Source organism: Rhinolophus sinicus, linkage group LG07, assembly GCF_036562045.2.
Source record: "Rhinolophus sinicus isolate RSC01 linkage group LG07, ASM3656204v1, whole genome shotgun sequence".
NCBI lineage: Eukaryota > Metazoa > Chordata > Mammalia > Chiroptera > Rhinolophidae > Rhinolophus > Rhinolophus sinicus.
The window spans coordinates 85,837,243-85,857,372 of NC_133757.1; the positions used below are offsets into that span (position 1 = coordinate 85,837,243).

General features: G+C 40.6%; 1 protein-coding gene across 2 annotated transcripts in view; it reads left to right on the forward strand.

Annotated features, from left to right (window-relative positions):
• EBF2 (EBF transcription factor 2) overlaps positions 1-14,320 on the forward strand; it is a 187,004-nt gene extending 172,684 nt beyond the window's left edge. The window contains exons 15-16 of one of the 2 annotated variants that reach the window (XM_019714882.2): positions 7,934-8,101; positions 13,691-14,320. In XM_019714882.2, coding sequence (XP_019570441.1) covers positions 7,934-8,101; positions 13,691-13,722 — 200 coding nt within the window. In that variant the 3' untranslated portion in view covers positions 13,723-14,320. The remainder of the gene's footprint in view (positions 1-7,933; positions 8,102-13,690) is intronic. The other variant, XM_019714888.2, reaches the window with a different exon arrangement.
• The last annotated feature ends 5,810 nt before the right edge of the window (positions 14,321-20,130 follow it).

Here is a 20,130-nt window from a genome sequence, read left to right on the forward strand (position 1 = left end):
TTCTGGAGAGATGGACCTGACTGCTTGTAAGAGTGTGATACATGGAGACAGAACCTTATACTATACACGGTTTTAAAAAATATATAGTTGGTATACAGTTTATATGTTAGTTTCAAATATACAATATAATGATTGGACATGTATATACCTTACATTGTGATCACCACACTAAGTCTAGTCATCTGTCATTGAACAAACTTATCACAACCCAGCAATTCCACTTCTGGGTATTTGTCCAAAGAAAATGAAAACGCTAATTCAAAAAGATATATGCACCCCTATGCTCATTGCAGCATTATTTACAATAGCCAAGATATGGAAGCAGCCTACGGTCAATGGATAGAGGAATGGATAGAGACAGAATCTCTTAATCTTAATCTGTGGGCTAGTGGCAAGGTAGATGTCCTAGGAAGTTATGAAAACTCATTCAGATTGCTTTGGAGACTAAGCCCAGTACTTACACAATGTTCCCAGGAGCCCGAGAGAATATGTGTTTTTCAAACCTAGTTAAGGAAATACTTCAGGCCAGAGGAGAAGCCACCACGGAGAGTCTGAATGATTGAGTAGGTGTTCTTGAAATGCTGGATCTTATTGCAAGGCTCTGCAACTGACCCTCTGTTCACCCAGAGTGGTTCCCTCATGCCAGGAACAGGGCGAGTCAAGGATGGCAAGCAGCCATTTCCACCACAGATCAGAAGTGTCATGCCAAGGCTATGGAGGCTGCCTTTCTCAGCCTTTGGGTCTGTGGTTCCCTGGCAATACACACTCATAAGTTTTTTCTGAGTTATCTGTTTGATTAATTACACTCAACACTGCATGTGATAAGGACACAGTAACTAGGTAGCAGAGGTATTAGAGGTTGGTTCTTTGAGTACAACTAAAGACATGTTGCTGCAAGGACATGAGTTCTGTGCTGTGTCTTGTCATGTAGCCCAGATCAATTAGATCAGGGTGGTGTAGGAAAACAAACTGTTGCTTGCTTGTTTTATTTATTTCTTTGCTTGTTTTTACCTTATCTTGTTCCAGAAATGTTTTGGGGACTATTAGTGTTCAGATGGGTAGTATGAAAGTATAAAGCAGAAACAAAAGAAACTGAGGTAAAAGGAAAAAATATGGAAAAGAGTATTAGATGAAGCCAAGGGCAGAATGAGTGCCGTTTGGTCATTCCAGGGAGCCATTAATTTGGTTCAAAAGCTTACAAGATGGTAAAGCAAAGACAGAAGCACTGTTTGTTATAAGATTTTGTGTCCACACGTTATTTTTTTAGTAGCTCAGGAGAAAATCTAGGTGTCTCCCATGTATCTCTGTGGAGAGGGAGGGGAGCCTGTGTGCAGAAGGGACCACATCTTTAACAGCTCCCACACGTGATACAAGGGCAAGAGAGCCATTGTGTAAATAATGTCACCAGTCATTGGTGACAACAATAAGTAATTTGTGGTTGCATTCCACTCTGTAGCCTAAAAAGCATGTTCACACATAGAGTGTAGTCAGATCCTCATAACAACCTTATTGTGATGTAGATATAATAGTAATAATTATTATCACCATTGCCCTTCTAAGATAGTAAGTGTTCTAAAATCACTTACTCAAGGATTCATAGCTAATAAATTGTAAACATAGGACTAGAATACCTGTTATCAGATTCAGAATACCATGTTTTTAAATTATTCAATAATGTAAGAACTATTTTATATGTTTATAATACGTTATTAGGCTGAACCCTATGAAATGATCTCTCTTTGATTTCCAAAAAACGACAATTTCACATGTTCAATCATATATGAGTATTTATTGAATAAATGTGTGTATGAAGTTGAACTATAGGAAATTGTCATTTTTGTAGATCAAAAATGATCAGTATAATAATACAGTGTGTAGTGTAGTGATGGGGAAGGAGAAAGAGAGAGAAAAAAAGATAGGGAGGCTTGGGTGGGTAGGGGAGAGAGAGTGGGGAGGTAGAGGAGGAGAGAGAGGGAGATAGATGAATAGACAGACAGATAATGAATAGATGAATGAAAATGCCCATTGAGTAGTGTTAGTTGCTTGGTGTTTCTTAGTAGATAATTCATTTGATAGGGAGGAACTCTTCCCCCACCGGCAAGTGACAGCTTCCTTCCACTATCCCTTCTTGATCACTCCATCCCACTGCTACAGGAAAGATATTAACACCTTAAATCTTCAAATTAAACAAGACAGCATCCACAGAATAAAAAGAAAAAGGTGTCCTGCCCAACAGGAGTGGGGAAATACAGCCAAGAACCTCCTCCTTGCTCCTACTGGGTCTGTGTGGTCCTTGCACCTTCATTTTCTGAGAGAGGGTTTGAAGGAGTGGCAGATTGGGAATGGGATTCCAAACACTGCATTCATTACAATAAAATTCCCCTACTGCAAAAATACTGAATACCCTATGGAGTTCATTACAATAGCATCTGACCTGTGTTTCTAACCAGCAAAGTTTTAACTTCTCCGGGAAATACAAAAAAAAAAAAAAAAAAAAAGAAAAGCCCAGGGGAAACCATTTCGTCAATTCAGTTGCTTGTGTCTGAAAACACCATTCTACGGTTTTTCATTTTATTTTTTAAACTAGTCTAATATGGCTGGGGCATGCCATGGAGCAATCACTTGCCAGAGACATTAAAAAGAAATAAAGCCAAGCCTTTTGGTCAAGTTCACTTGCATTATGGCCAACTCAGAGTATCAAAAACCTGCATCTTTACTAGTTTTGCTCTCACACTACTTCAAAAATGGCCAAACAGATGTTTTTTCAATTTCACATACAAACTTCACTTCCTGGCGGTAGCAGTGTGTGCCAAGTTCCAGCTCAGTGCAAGTTTTTATGGCTGAATTCTAAACCCCTGACAATAGGGGTTATAATGAAATGCTGACAGACCCCTTAGCGCCAACAAATGCAATGGCTCAATGCAAAGGAGGATGTGTGCCCGGTGAAGTCCAGCTGGGACTGTGCAAGCCAATCAATCCTTATAAGAAGAAAAGTGGTTTTTCCTTAACTCCCCATGTTCGCAGAGATTTCTGGGCCAGACGTGCTGGCCTTTACTTTGGCCTTTATCCACAGAGGGAGAGATGTCCCGAGAAATTCTCAATTGTGAGTATATATGATCAGTTTTCCCAAAATGGTGCACTCTGGTGTTCCCAAACATGGCCTACTCAACAAGCCTGCAACACCCAGGGGACCACTTCTTCCAAAGCAGAATAGCCACCTAGCAAATCCAAAGTTTGGAACAGAATCCATAAGCCAGAAATCCAACTGCTCCTCAGGCACTCCGACTTCACTCACAGAGTCTTAGACTATGCCCTCTATATTTTTATATTTTCAAAACCAAATACCACGACAGTGTCTATTGTAGAATATTAACTGATTATTGTAGAAAATTTGGAGCCCATGAAAGCAGTTTTAAAAGGGAAGCCTGCTCCCACCGTTAAAAACAATCTTGTTAACATTTTGATAAATTTCTATTGTCTTTTTCTTTAGAAAAGAAACAATATCCTATTACAACAGTAATGTTCTCATTAGAGACTCTTAGAAAAGCATATATACATAATAAAGAAAAAAAAATGACATACTTTATTTCTATGCAGAGGTAACCATTGTTAACTTTTAAAGTATAGGCTTCTAGTCATGGATAGACACATTTTGAAAATTGCAGTGTCTGCTTGGATACACAGCTAATGGGATTCTGCCATAAGCTCAATGAAAGAGGGAGTAGAAGAAAAGAGGCAAAACTACCAAAGTCACAGATATGAAACTAGGCTCTATAAAGTCCTTCAAGGGTGCAGACCTGTGTCCTAAGAACGGAGAACAGATATTAGGAGTGATGTTTTGCTTAATGAAGTTAACTACAGTTGTCGTGCAGGGAGGCCTGCGGGGTCTCTGCTCCCGCTCCCCATACAAGAACGCAGGATATGGTGAGGACAAAAAGGAACACCCACGGAGCCATAGGTAGGGGAGTCATACCACTACGGTCTCACTGGAGGCTGGGTTCACTGGACGTGCGACCTGCTGTCCGTTTTGTCTGCAACCCACCGACGACTCTCTTTCACTCTCCTCCACTCTCCTCCACTCTCCTCGGCTCTCCTTCGTAGCCGCAGCAGTTATATTAGTGGCTAATGGCTCAATGGCTACAGCTGATGGCCAACCAGCCCCAGCTGATGGCCATCTACTACCCGAGCCAGTACCCCTCCACGTGAGGCCGAGAGCCTGTAAACTACTTTCTGGGGCTCTGCCCCCACAACAGTGAACAAGCTTTTCCCAGGAATTTGAGAATTTATTAGTCTCTTTGCTTTTTTTGTAACAGAAAGGTAAATGGACTACCTTTTTTTTCGTTTGCAGGACGTAAAACTTTAAATTGAAGAGGAATGTTAGTATCTAAGATAGCTATTATATGCTAAGGATTATATTATATTTTACCAAAGAAATAGAGATTTTCCCAGGTGTTTATTTTAACAGCTTTTACTGGTTTCTGCTACATCAAAAGCCATACATATTCATTGCAGGAATTTTTGAAAATATAGACAAGTAAAAAGAATAAAGTTAAGAATGTTCATAATCCCGTCAGTCAGAGATATCATCATTAAAACTTTGGCTGTAAATCACATCCTTCTAGATTTTTGCTTTGTGTTTTTAAAAAAATAAAAGTGGGTTCGATGTGTATGTTATTATGTAATCTGCATTATTCATCTGAGGAGACGTGTCTTTCCATGTCATTAAAGAGTCTTTTCCAACGTTAGTTTTAATGTTTGCATAGTGTTCCATTTTATGGACTTAATGTAGTTAGTTTACCCTATTGTTGGTCACTTTCGTTTTTTTCCCAATTATAAAAATGCCGTTGGAGCTATCTGTTTGTGCATTTATAACTATTTCCTTGGAATTAACTTCTAGAAATTACGTTACTGGGTGTAAAAATACACACATTTAAAAATACAAATACTTTGGTACCTATTGCCAAAGTCCCTCCAGAGAGGTTAATACTCCCCCTTAGTAAAGGAAAAATATCTGTTTCCTGCCCTGTTAATTTTTCTTAATCTTTATCAGCTTTGTAAGTGGGCAATAACAGCTCATTACTATCTTAATGTGCATTTGATTACTAGTTTGAACATTTATTGGTCTATCAAGGTCTTTTGGTCATTTTTATTTCTCCTTTTGTGACTTTCTTTTTCATGTCCTGTGCCCACTTTTCTATTGGGATGCTTTTCTTTTTCTAATGAATCGCTAAAAACTTAGCTAGTGAGGATATGAGCACATCTAAATAATTACCACAAATATTTTCCCTACTTGCTTATTTCCCTGTTCTCTGTGTGTTACAGAGGTTTTTTTTGTCATGTGGCAAATCTATCTCGTGACCTTCTGTTTAGGCTTGGGGGTTGAAAGGATTATATAAATTATATAACCTTCCTAATTTTTCTACAAGCACCTTTAGAATTTTGTTTTTACAAATAACTCTTTAATCCACTTAGATTTACGTTAGTGTTTAACATGAGGAAGCACTCTAAATTTAGTCTCCACGTGGCTAGTGTATTATTGTTTCCAAGCATTCATTTCCCTATTAATTTGAAATGTCAGGTTTATTAAATTTTAATTCTCACATATACCCAGGTCTGTTTCTGAACTCTGTTTTCTCCAAGGATTTGTCTGCCTATATTTATGCTAGTATAACACTGATTTCACTGATGTAGATTTATTGTAAATTTTAATATTTGTTAAGATAAATGCCTCCTTACTACTTAAAAAATTTTTTAACAAGATTTTCTGGCTCTTACAGTGTTGTTGTTGTTTTAAATAGGTAAACATAGAAATTATGTTTGTTGACAGGCACACATTCAAATTCCTTTTAGGATTTTTGTTATAGTTGTATTAAATTTTAAATTGATTTGGATGTACTAATTTGGCATTTGACAAAGTTTTGTAAAAAGTATTTTAAATGGGTATGTTATAGCTCTGTGCTTATTCAACTCTCAACAATTCCTTTATGTCATTTAGTAAAGCTTGAAGTGACCCCTCTTCTGAGAGGCAGCCGCATTTGACCTAATGAGCCTACTTTAGGTTGGGATCTGTTATTAGCAAAGAAATATTTGTAAAAGTGTCATATGCTGAATAGAAGTGGAATCGAGTGTGTGTGTGTGTGTGTGTACGTGCCTAATGCACATTGTACAACCCCTTCTGTGTTGTGGTGTATGCGGGGAGGTTTTGCTATTGCAGACACGGAAGCTGAGGTGCCATTTTGGTGCCTGCATGGATCACACATTATGGCCGAGTTTGGACTGGGGTCAGATTCGGGCCTTCCTGAGTGTCAGCTTTTCTTTGGCCTCTAATTCTCTGCCTCACAGAAAGGGGGGAGGTTCCCTCCCGTCCTGCTCCTATGCACATTCCATTGATGCTAAAACCAAGGCTAGAAGAGGAGATTTTGCTTGGAACTATGTCCAAGTTCCACTCTCAGTGCTTAACCTTGTATCCTAGCCTATAATAATACTAGTGAATTAACCCAATGTCTTCTGCGTTTGCATCTTCAAGTATCATGTGAGATTCTTACAGCACTTTATCCTCCTTTCCTATTTTTTTTTATTCATATTATGTGAGGAAAGACAGAGATGTATTCAGATGCTTTCTTCCACATAGCTCTTTAAATCAGAACTACCTAACATTAAGTAGTTTTTAGATAAAGCTCTTTTATTGAAGTCTTTGATTTGCAGTCGGCTGTAAAAGACATCACGTGGACGTATGCTACCTGATTGCTTTATAATGCAGTTGTGTGAATATAGCCCAAAGTATATCTTTATTATGAGAGAGGGGAAGCTGGGATGGAGCCTCACACAGGACATCAGAACATTTGACCTTCAATTCACCTCGTACTTGGTCTTTGAACCATAAGTCACACTCACGTTCTCACTTTCAAAGTTTAATTGTGGAGTAGCTGGGCCACTGAGGCTATGAAACAAGTTAGCACTCCCAGCCTTTCGACGAGCTTTGCATTTAGATTCTAGTAATTCTTACCACGTCATGGACAGTTCAGAATTCTGGAGCGTACGCTAAAGTGAGTCCCTGCAACTTGACCTTCTACTCTAGATGCTATATCTAACAAGTTTACCTCTGTGAACTCTATTTTACCCCTTTGTTGAGCAAGTTGAACACAGAAGATAAAATTATCTTCTTGTGTGTTGTAACTTGGTGGAGACTCTGACTATAAGAGGTGGAGCACTTCATTGTGTAAATTGCCTTTATTTTTCTTGGAAATTACAACATTAGCTTTTGGCTTCCTTTAAGTAATGTTAATGTTAATATTAGTGTTTTTTTCTATGCATTACATCATAGGAGGCTGACTTGCAGCTTTATTTCCCAGGAGCTCTGAGAGTAGAGGGAGAGGGACGTACTCTCTTCAATGTTAACAAACTTTTACATTTAATGAGGAAATGCCCATAGAGATGGCACTCTCTGAGAAGATATTAACCCTATACCCCAGAACTCCAGAGCCCCCAGAATTGCCAGGGAAGTCCAAAGCTCCCAGGCAGGACTTCTTTTTAGGGTGAAAAAGAAGTTTTAGTTCTTGAGTAGATGTGATGAATGTTCAGATGTTGGTCTTCTCTTGTCAAGCTTCTGCTCATGAATTAAGGCCTATCACAAAATCAGGCGATGCCTTCCTGACTCTCCCAGGCAGAAAACCACTCTGCCTGCTGTTTCCATAGCATCATGTACATTCCTCCAATAGGATTTTTACCCTCTTAGTTGTTTTATTTGTGGACTCTTCTCCCACTGGACAGGGCAGAGTCATTGGCACATTCAACATTTTTTTAAGCCCTGGAATCTGGAACAATGCCTGGAACCCATTAGTAATTTCTCAGTAACTGTGTACAGGTTCTATGTACTGAAAAGAACTCCTCGATATGTCCCTTTCTAAACGAGGATTGTGCATTTGCTTTCCAGTCATGTCATCAAGTCCTACTGTTGGATCTTCCAGCACGTCTTCCATCCTCCCATTTTCCTCTTCAGTTTTTCCTGCTGTCAAACAGAAGAGTGCCTTTGCCCCTGTCATCAGGCCCCAAGGCTCCCCTTCTCCCGCCTGCTCCAGTGGCAATGGAAATGGATTCAGAGGTAAGCAAAGGTTCCAGTTTGGGACGAAGCGTGATACCTGTGCCACAGGACCAGCAAAATCAGAGCAGACAGCACAGCATCCTCCTATGTCTCTAGCCATTTACCTGCAAAGAGATGCTTTGATGTTCTCATCTTGGTGCACAAATGGTTTGTACACCTGGGCTAGTGCTCCACCTGGGAGCAGGATGGGGGATAACAGAGAAGTCAGACAACTCCTCAAGGTCCCAGAATTAACAACGGGACAGCCATACATACCCCCTAGGAGTGTCTGGACTCCCTGGACCTTTGCTTTCCACAAGGCCATGTCACTGTTTCCCAGAGGGTGCCTGGTCACCACTTCCGATGTCACATGGTGATCACTGCTGACCTAATCGGCTTGCCATCTGCGGTGCTTAGATGTTCCCACGGCACAAATGCACAGGCTCCGTCAGGAGCCCCAGTGAGCTCTGAGTGTTCTGGTTACATGTTGGTCAAATTGATAGCAGGTGCCCGATCAGGGTGGAGTAGGGAAGAAAGCAAAAACGACGTCGTACTGTGTCTAAGGACAAAAATGAATCCCCCGTCAAAGCCATTGCTAAGCGATGTCCTAAAATATAATATGACATGATGTTACACAAATGTGGTGAGTACATGAGAATCTAATCATCTCAGTGTGAATGGGAGGCAGCTGATGGCGAAAGAACAAATTGGAAACTGCTGAACGCGGTGGATCCTGCCGACCCACATTATGTTTAGGCTGTTCCTTGCATCGACATAAAAACACTCACGACTCAGCAGTGTTGGATAAAACCAAAAAGGGCAGAAGTTTGGTTAACCCCTTGTGGACCAATGCCTCTGAAGTCAGCAGAGCCTGGGATGAGCTGTGCTGTCTCTGGGACAGCATCTGCCCACTGGCTTTACGATAGCAAATAGGTTCCTGGTCCTTTGGGGACACCGTGAAGGATCATTCACTAGTTATGGCTGAGCAGAGCGCGGGGAGGTGCGATAGGTTCCTGTCCCATCCTACCATCAGAGACGATGGTGTCTCCTGGAAGTCACTTGACAAGAGAAACTGTCAAATGAGAACTGAAAACCCAGCCTGCAGGACTCCCTGAAAATAATTTTCCTTTTAACTAGACAAAGTCGTTGGGTCTGTATGCTACCCGACATGGAAGTAGTTGGAAACATCTGTATATTGGAGAGGGGAAAATATAGATATATTAGTTTTCATCCAGATGCCCGATTCATAGAGAAACAGGCTCAGCCCGTAGCTAAGTGTCTTCACCTGCTCCATCTCTCATCAAGCCAGTGGTTTCCATCCCATCCTTAGAGCCCATGCTCAGAACTTGTTCCACGATGGCTTCATCTCCTGACTGGGAAATGGAAACAATTGCCAAATATTTGCTGTACCTCCCCCTTCCCCACGACCACTTCAGTGAACTTTCCAAGTTCTCTGGTTTTAGTCATGGCCCTTAAACCAAGTGGGGGCCACACAGGTCTCCTTGGGGAAATGCAGAGTGAGAAGCCCAAGAAAGACTAAGGAGGGGTGCAGCTGTGAGAGGAACATGGAGGGGCGCAGCCCTTTCCTCAGTCCAGTAACCCTTGCAAATATTTTCAGCATCACTTTGATGAAAAAAAGTATGACTTGACTTCCATTTGCCACCCCTCCCCCACCTCCTCTCTCACAAAGCACGGGAGTTGGGGAAGTAGAGCTGATTGTCTCAATTCTTCCAAATTTGTCCTGTCCAGGGAGACCCACCTTTGCAGCCTGCTCAACTCTCGGTCCTCAGGGATGCCAGGATGAATTTTTCACTGGTCCCCTGGTAGGGAATCCCTACCCTGCCTATTGCTCTATGCCCAAAGCACCCTGTGGTGTTACCCAGTCAGTGTTGAGTTGGCCCAAAGAGCTGCAAGGGTCTGTGTGGTTATAGTGAGGCTTTCCTATGGGGGCAACAGCAGTCGTAATAGTCAGAAGACACTCTCTAGGGTCCTCAGCCATGCGAGCTTCTGGTCACCACAGGTCAGAATGCGTAGGCGGAGAGACTGGTTGAGCTGCACATTCTTGACTGTATCTGTAGGAGTGATGACTTATAATAGTTGGTTCCATGTAGGCACAGGCTCTGGGCTCTAGTTTCATTTCTATAGAACCACTGGGAAGTCCCGAGCCTCTTGTGGATCCTATAATTTCCTCCAAATTTTTCTGGTGATTTGAACCTTAGAAGGAGGACGTGGGAAGGAGGAGTAGGAGATGGGAAGCACTTACATTAGGATTGTAGACTGAAATAACTACAAACAACTATGAACATGGAAAGTAATACGTGGAGAGATAATAGGAGAATTCGGAGTCTCAGCCATTGGGAGAGCACTAGACTTGACTTCATCAGCTGTGTATAGGAGTTCTCGCTCACCTCCTTCCAGGCTGTGTGAATCTCTACAAATCATTACCATCTGAGAGCTGCAATTTCCTAGTCTGTTAAATAGGAAAGCTGAAAGCTACCGTGTTTCCCCGAAAATAAGACCTAACCAGAAAATAAGCCATAGCATGGTTTTTCAGGATGCTCATAATATAAAATGAACCCTAACGTGTCTTTTGGAGCAAAAATTAATATAAGACCTGGTCTTATTTTTGGAGAAATACGGTAGGGCTTATTTTATATTGCAAGCATCCTGAAAAATCATGCTAAGGCTTATTTTCGGTTAGGTCTTATTTTGGGGGCATCACGGTATCGTCAAAGGTTATTGTGTGAAGAACAAGTAAGGTGAAGGATATTTCACACAGCCCAGCAGAGAGAAGGTGGAGGTTGATGAAGGATGCCTTTCAGGGGCCTTGACTCCCACTCTTCCTCATTAGGGACCAGGTGACTAGAAGCTCAAAGCCCTACATTACAAAGTGCTATTGATGCTGAGAGGGCGAAAACCATGCTCTGACATTGAATGCACAGCCCACAGTCACAGAATGGAGGAATCTGAGGTTGCAGGGATGGATAAGAAGGATGCTCCATCTCTTGAGAGACAGTGGGAGAGTGACAGTGTGGTCTGAGGTGTTTGTGTGATCACAGGCCAGTGGAGAGGTTCTTCTCTCGACTTGTTGTGCGATGGTCTTGGTCATGTGCAGAGGGCATGTGCCACCAATGCCCTCGAACACTTGCTAACTGTGGTTGAGCACCATGTGCAAGACACTGAACTCTGCGCTTTACACGAATGATCTTGTTCAAGGCTCACATGTGACCCAAAGGGGAAGGTCATGCCATTATCACTATTTTCACTTAACTAGCTTGCCCAAGGCTACACAGTAAGTGACTGATGACTTCACCTCAGACATTTTGACTCCAGAGCCTGTGCTCTGACACCCCGCTGTCTCTCTGGGGACAAAATAGTACAATTCCTCTCTCACCTGTCATCCATTCCTACTTTCCACTTGGACCAAAGGGGGGATTATTGCTTTCCCGAAGGTAAGAAGAAAATGGATAAAGTACAGTTAAGCCTTCTTCCCTCCCCCTGCCATGAAAGTGCTTACTTTTCCTCCATTTAATATCTGCTTTGTGTCGGTTGGCTGTAGTTTCCATGAGCAAAAGGTTTGGGTCACCATGCAGCAGAGATCTAGCCCACCCAGGGCCCGAGGTGAGACGAGGAAGAAGGAAAATATATGGAGTCTGTTGTTCTTCTGACATGTGCTGGATCTTGTTCTGTGAGCAGCACTGGCCTTTTAATAAGCTCCGTAGGTAACTCTCTGAGGGCCCAGAAAAAGGAAGGGGCTGCTGAGTTTTAAGTTAATAGACAAGTTAAAGTCGAAAATGTGCGCCAGAATCCCCTGCCAGAGAGTTATATGTGCAGCGTCATTGTCCCACCCTCCACCTCATGTATCAGGCATTTACAGTTGATGAGTATAGATTGTCAAGATAATATTATGCACTAGGCACCTGATTCATTTTCCAGCTCCCTCAAGGAAAAAAAAAATAAAATAAAATAAGAAAACCTCCTACACTCTAGGATAATTACCAGGGTTGCTATATCTCCAAATCATCAGGGAGTGTCCAGAATTGAACTGCCTTTATTGAAAAGTTACATCGATTCAATATATAGTCATACAGGCAAAAATAATTAAGGCTTTGCTAGCTGTGTAAGACCTTAATCCAGATCTCACAAACATTCAATAAAGGCTGTATGTGCAGGGAAATAGATGGCTGACAGTTTCGCCCGAGAAGACTACCTGGCATGAGAAAAGGGGTAGAGGAGAGGGAGGAGGAGGAAAGAAGGGGAAGGAGAAGGCGAGAAGGAGGGAAAGAGGGAGGTGTGTTGGGGGGAAGTAGGAAGAATTTTGGCCATTTGCTTATAAGCTTAGTAAGCACCACTCAGCAAAATGCTTCTGTGCTATTTGATTAGCCTTGATGAGATATAGAGAATAAAGCTCAAAGGATCAAATTCTAGATATAGTTTGAAGTTTTGATGCCAGGAAACTATTCTGTCAGTTGCCAAGAATGTGCAAGTTCTATGGGTTCATCACCTGAGAGCTAAGGCCAGACGGGCATATTTTCTGTGTGATTTTTCTACGTTGTGCTCATGCTGCTTTATTTCCCATTTCAAGGGAAAGCCTTGAATTTTGGCCTGATGCCACCCAGACAGGTACTGTCTGTATCCTCTTGACTAGATGGAGGAGGCACTGGACATCGCACTTGAACAGGAGATGAAGAGTGGAGATGGGAGTGACTCCCAAACTAGGAACTAAATTAAGTCCTCTATTCCAGTGGATCAGCATTTATGAGTGAATGAGCATCACATACCGTGTTTCCCCAAAAATAAGACCAAGCCGGAGCATCAGCTCTAGTGCATCTTTTGGAGCAAACATTAATATAAGACCCGGTCTTATTGCACTATAATATAAGACTGGATTTTTAATATAACATAATACAATACAATATAATATAATATAATGTATAATATAATATATACTATAATATAAAAGACTGGGTCTTATATTAATTTTTGCTCCAAAAGATGCATTAGAGCTGATGGTCCTGCTAGGTCTTATTTTTGGGGAAACACGGTAGCAGCAGTGAGCACCAAAGGAAGATGTGCTAGTTAGGAAAAAAAAGCTAATCAATTTCAGCTAGCATGGATAGAAACCTAGGACAGAGAGAAAGTCTGATTCGTTATAAACGATGCCTAGTAAGTAACTCAATAGGCTTGGCATCTGGAGTGCTCTTTCCTGTTCCAACTAAGTGATTTGGAACCGTATAATCTAGAAATTATTTTAGTCTAATAATGAAAAATATATCATACATATAGTACAATTTAGTTTGCATGTTTATGTCCATTAGGTCATGTATACAACCCATTAATATTAAAACAAACAAAACATAACTGCTGGCTTCCCAAGCAATCTGTCCACAAGCTTTGTTTATATTTCAGTGATCTGTAAGCTTTTGGTACCTCAGTAGACTGTCTGCTAGACCAAACCTGGAAGAAATGAATTCCTATATCAGTGGAGGGCACCCTCTCCCTGGATTACATCAGACTCTGTCAATCCCATTGCCGGCCCCTCTCTCTGGGTTATAGCCTTTAATGTAAAAAGCCTCCAAGTCTCATTCCCGTGTCACCCTTTCCTTGCAGCCATGACCGGACTTGTTGTGCCCCCGATGTAAAGAGGAAGAACTGCTTTCTTATAGCACAAAACTACTTACTCTGATGGACCAATAATGAAGAAAGCACTATGAGCTCTGTGGGGAGAGTTGTGCCCCCAAAATGAACATGATGGACAGATTTGGGTATATGAGGAGCAGCGTCTTATCTGGTCTCACATTTCTCACGTAGCTCTGATGGTGGCTACACAAACTGACCCTCTTGGGGACAAGGACAAAAGATGTCATTGACGTAGTCAGTGCTAAAAGCAGAAATGCAATTAATTCTTTGTTATGAACATTGTAAGAACCACCTTCCTATGTTTGTAAAATATTTAAGAAAAAAATTGGCAAACAATTCATGCTTAATATTTTGGATACTATTTGTTTTTCTTTGTAGGAAAAAAAAAGTTGAAAGTTTCTATTTTCTATGAAGCCTTTCAGATACCAATTTAGTTTATGCAGAAAAAAAAAATTGAACAAAACAGGGTACCAGCATGGAAGACTTTCTTAAAACGAAACCTGAATTGAATGATGAAATGTTGTGGTATGTGTGTTTGCTTATAGTTTAATCTCTTTAAAAAACAAACAAACAAACAAAAAAACAAAAAAAGGGAAAAAATTTAAAATGTTTTACAATTATTTAAATAAATAAACGTGTAACTTATTGTAAGTAGAGGTAGAAATTAAGACCTTTTTGGAAGAGAGGAATTTCTCTTCTTGATGTAAAATGAAACCGATGCAAACATGTAGTAACAAGGTTAAAAGGTGTGTGATGATTACTGCAGTTACTTACTAGACTCTTATCCCCCATCCTGCATCCCCCTCTTTTCCATCATTTTATTGACCCATGGGCAAGAACAGGTACCTGATGTAGATTCCTACAGAACAACCTCGATGCAGAAAGATTCAAGTTCATATACATATACAGACACTCAAGCCCATCAATTCATTCCCAGCTCCATCGGCTTTCTAAATAGTCTACATGTCCCTTTTGGTATTCACTCTTTGCAAATTTTTAAAAAAACTTATATTAGCTTCAACATTCTCCCCTGAGTGTGCAGAGAATCCCGTCTTTCAGTGTGTCCCCAGCTTTGCATCCCAGGGAAAGACCTTAAAGAAGAGCCAAAGCCACATGACTTCAGAAACAGGGTTTGAAGAAGACGACTCTGTTTCTTGGACTCTTGGAATGTCCAAATCTTTTTTTTTTTCTTTTTGCAGATTTCCCCTTTCATGGAACTAAACTTTCTTGAAAAAATTAAGCATCCCACTTGACACAGTTTCCAGGCAGGAATGGGATGGGGTGTGGAAGAGAAATGTTAAAAGCCCTAAATCCCTCTCCTGATGTTCAAAGAAATGGAAACTCAGATTCTTAGCAAGGTTCGAGATGGGGGCATCTGTGTTCCAAGCAGCTCAGTTATCTAGGCCTGCGATGGGCTCTCTAGTTCTGGGAGTGGCTCCTAGGGAGAGAAACACTGCAGGAGCTGCTAATATTGGCTGACTCTTGAAAGCCTGTGTGATCCTGGGGATATATCCAGACTTATTTGGATTACCAATAAGGATGTCATTTTTTTTCTCGTGCCAGGGTTCTCCTTGTTGACTCATTGGCACCACGATATAGACTATACACAGACTCCAGTTTGGCATTCTTGGTTGGGGTTCTATCACTAGAAATTGATGCAGTTCTCATGGAAAAACATCTTTAGTGCATATGAGCCAATTTTAGATGACTTCGTAAATTCTGCCTCCCTCGTGTTTGCCCCGGTGATACATACCCACATCTACCCAACCCCAACGGTCTTCTTTGGCTTTATTCTGGAATTACTCAATATGACCGAACTATTATTTCTATGCACATAAGATTCCAAGGTTTTGGATACCTGGCATGCTTATAACTCTGGCTAACAGTCCCTCATAGTCAGGTCTTAAAGCACCAAAATACAGGGAAACACACCAGAGAAATTTCTCTGGTGAAAAATTTGATGGGAGGGGAAGAGTATGTGGAATACAAACATTACCATCTGAAAGTGAAGGCAGAACAAAATCAAGCATATTTAGACCTGGATTTGAGCCAATCCAACATAAGGAAATGTTTTTTTCAGTAGCATTGCTTTTAGAATCTGTGATATTTGCTCTTGCATGAAGATGAGTGCAGTACTGTCTTCAAAATGATTGTAGAATTTGTTGGTAGCTTTACACCGAAAAATGTGTGTCATGAAATACCAGACATCCTTGACCATTCAGCTAGAACCTTGGCAGCAACAGATCTATTTAATTGTACAAATGTGTGTAAGGATTATTTTTAGTGTACTAATAAATTTAAAACAAAGCTACTCTGTCCTTTTTAGTCATTGCTATCGAATCATTTTGGTCCCAGGTTATTTTTGTGCCACTTTGGAAGATGAGTATTTCTATAGGTAACTACAAATTCTATCCTATCTTTGTAAGAGGAGCTGTGTAAGAATTTTCATTTAAAGGGACAATTTACTTCATTATTTATCTCATTTTTTGTTGTTGTTATAGCATCGTATTTTTTCCCCCAGTTTTTCTTTGCACATTTCAATATGCATGGTTTAAAAACCATTATCTTCTCTACCTTTTGTACAGTAAGGTCTCATTTTCAAACTGTATAGTTTCATTTTCTTGTTTTGCTTTGTCAGTTATATACAGTATAAAGTTGCTATGCACAGAGCTTTTTGTAAAGACGGCTTTTTTGTTTACTGTTTTTAATGGTCTTACTTATGAAAGAATATCTTGTTTGTAAAATGAATATGTCTACTTCAGTTTTAAACTTTAAATTATCCTAACAAAAAATAAAATTTTTGTACTGTAAAAATTATTGGAACTTTGTCATTTTCTTCTTCTTCTTTTTTTTTTTTTGAAGTGAAAAAACCTCAGTTTGGGATTTGTTCTTAAGTTTGGGAATTTGCTCATATCTGCTAGTCCCTGAACTCTGGTTGGGGAAATCTGACTACTGCGTTTGCTTGCATGAAAAGTGTTCTGAGGTGCTTCTTTGGAAGAGAGAATTGGTATGACTTTAGGTCATTTTCTGTATATATTTATCTATATATCCATCTGGTCAGATTCCTTCATAAAAACTCAAAGGATCCTACTTCCTATGTTGGACTTGGCTATATGGAATTCTTGAGGTAGGTGGGTGGTCTACTTAGATTTGAAACTTCATGTGGAACAAATGTTATAGCTGATCCATCAGACACTGGGTGAAGAATTGGAGGCTGGCCACAAAGACTTGATGCCTATTTTTAAATCACAGCAAAAGAGCAAAGCACATGCCCCTGGAAGGAACTAATTCATAGAAAGTAGCTCTTACAGGAAGATAGAAGTTGAAGTGATCAGAGAAGGTCCCATGGGGCAGGTGGGACTGGACTGGGCCTTCAATGGTAGGAATTTGCAGTAGAGGTTGGTAATGAGCACTGCAGATGGGAAGGACTTCATGAACAAAGACACAAAGGGAAATTCACAAAGCGCATTCAGGAAAATATGATCCTAAGCATGGATTTCAACCAAACTGTTCACAAGCATACTTATAATTGGATTATCTCGTTTCTACAAGAATATCGATATCTTCAAACTGCATAGATTGTGTTCCTTGTATAAGTGGATGAAATGCTGCTTCGAGGCACTAATCTGAGAAAGCCACTGTAGTTTTGCTTTTCTCTGTGAAGACTAGCTCTCTGTCGACACACTGGATCTTTGCATATCTTGTGCCTTCTTATGCTTCAGGCCTCAGTTTAAGTATCATCTACTCAGGGAGGCCTTTGCTGACCTCTGACCTCACCAGTTTTCCAAGGTCAACTGAACCCTGTTTGTGTCCTTGTTATAATTTGTGTTCATTTGTCGTTCCCTACAGACTGAAGGCTCATAAGAACAGGGACTATATCTGTCTCAATACTGTATATAGAACACTGAGCTCAGGGCCTAAGGTGCTGTAATGCAGGGACTCAGCTCCCGCTCTCCGCACAAGAACACAGGACATGGTGAGGCCAAAAAGGAACACCAACGGAGCCATAGATAGGGGAGCCATAACATTATATTCTCTATGGTGGCTGGTGGAGACACAAAAGCAAACATCCGCCAGTACCCCAATGATGGGTCTTCCTGCACCCCAGTGTCGCTGGCGGCTGGGTGAGATACAGGAAGTAGGATCAACACGATCCGCAATGTAATCTGCTTGCTAACTGCGCTTGCTGGCCGCAATCTGCTGTCCGCTTCTCTGCCAACCCAACCAACCCCTTAGCAGAGCCACGGCAGTTACGTTAGTGGCTAACTGGTTACAGCTGATGGCCAACTAGTCACAGCTGATGGCCATCTACTACCTGAGAAAGCACCTGTCCACGTGAGGCTGAGAGCCTGGAAACTGCTCTCTGGGACTCTGTCCCCACAGGTGCCCAACAAATAAACACTTGTTGAATGAGTGAATGAGCAGACTGAATTCTGATCCCTAAGGGCAGCTGTGCCTTGTCATGTGGGAGAGGTAGCAGATCTGTCACAAATGATAGGAAGAAATAGCATCACTTTGAGAATCTACTCCTTAGGGTCTATCTTGTCAATTAGCCAAAAAAAAAAAAAAAAAAAAAAAAGTGAAGTATGTCTACAATGTAAAGTGGCTGGTTGTTTAATCAACAGGAAACTCAAAATGGCAGGGAAAGGAAGAAGAGACCTCCGGCTGGTGGTGGCCCATTGGATAGGTTGCTTTGCTTCTTGGCCGGGGAATGTATTCTATGTGGATTTTCATGATGCTCAGATATAATTCCAGACCCAGAATCAGCGCCTTTTAGGGGAATCTACATTCCATTCCTATTCCAGATATGACACTTGACTTGTTGACTACACACTGGAATCTCAAAGAGCCTATGGTGCATTCACCAAACTGGAAGACGTTCAGAGTGGCTGTAGGGCACTGCATATAAGACTGATGAGATTTAAAAATTTCAGAATTAGGCGGGGACTGGGTCCTCAAGGACCTTGAGCACCATGCCAGAGAGTTTAGACTTCATCCATAGGACTGCACTGTAGGTAATGGAAAACTATTGAAGGAACTTAAGTCAAGAAGCAGCATATATCAACTTTATACTGTAGAAAACTCACAATAGCTACAGAGTTGATTATGGATGGTAGCAAGTGGATATTGGAGACCAGACCAATTCGGCAAGGGATAAGACAGCTGATAAGCACCAGTGTCAATTCTGCGTGGTCAGTGCCTGTGGCATGCCAATTGTAAATGTTTTTAAATTATTCTTGCAATTTGGAAACTACTGCAGTTGTCCAGACAAGAGTTCAGACTCATGTCCGAATCAAGGATTAGCAAGAGATGGAAAGTAGAGGGAAGGTTTGAAAGAAAGCTTTGCGGTTTGAAAGGACTTATTGAGTGGTCAGATGTGGTTATGAGGGAGGTGGGTGACGAGGATAACTCCTAATTTGCTAGTTAGACAATTGGATTTGGTGATAACAATCACTGAAGTGGAGAATAAAGAGAGGAACACATTGCAAATGAAAAGACATGATGATTTTACATTGTTTCAAGTGTTACCATTCCTCCTTTTCTTTCTTGGTTGGCTGAAGATTGTTTTCCAGCAGTTTATTCAAGAAGGAGTTAGGTGAATTATATTCTTTGGTGTATACGTGTGTATGTATATGTTTCCTCTATTTCAATTTGAATGGCTATTTGGGTATAAAATTTTTGGGGTTACACTTTCTTTCTTTGAGAACTTCATAAAAGGTTTTGGTAATTTTTAAAGCTAGTTTCTGTGTAAATTTTTCCCCGTGGGAAATAATGTTCCCCTCAAGGTGTAGATTTAAGCCTTCTTTTATTTCTGGACACTTTAAAAAAAATTATAACATTAAAATACATTTTCTGTTTCTTCATTTTGGTTTTGTTTGCTAGAGACACCAGTTAAGAATACGCTGGATGTCTAGTGGCCATTATTTGTACATATCACATTCTCTGTAGCCGCACTCGACTCTCACTGCACATGTATCCTTTCGTCACGCTTGTCTCCCTCTATATTACTTAGAGTGTGGATTTAATTTCTCAGATAGTTTTACTTTTTCTTTAATTTTTTTTTTTTTTTGGTAAGCTGTGCCAGCTTATATCCCATTGCTTTCTATTGTTTGCTTATTTTCATTGAACTATGACATCTGTTTTGAACTATTGTTCTTATAGAGAAGTATTTTATTTATTTAATTACTATTCATTATTATTACAATGAGCTTGATCAGAATTACCATCAGCTCCATGAAAACTTTTTGTTTTTCCTGGTGAGTGTCCTTCACCTATCATTTGTTTTCCTTTCCTTTTCTTTTTTTTCCCTTCATGACATATGGATATAAATCATATTTTCATATCTTTTTTTTATAATACTAATCTTTGATTGAGGTGAGATTTTCCTGGATCAGCTATTTGCTAGATGT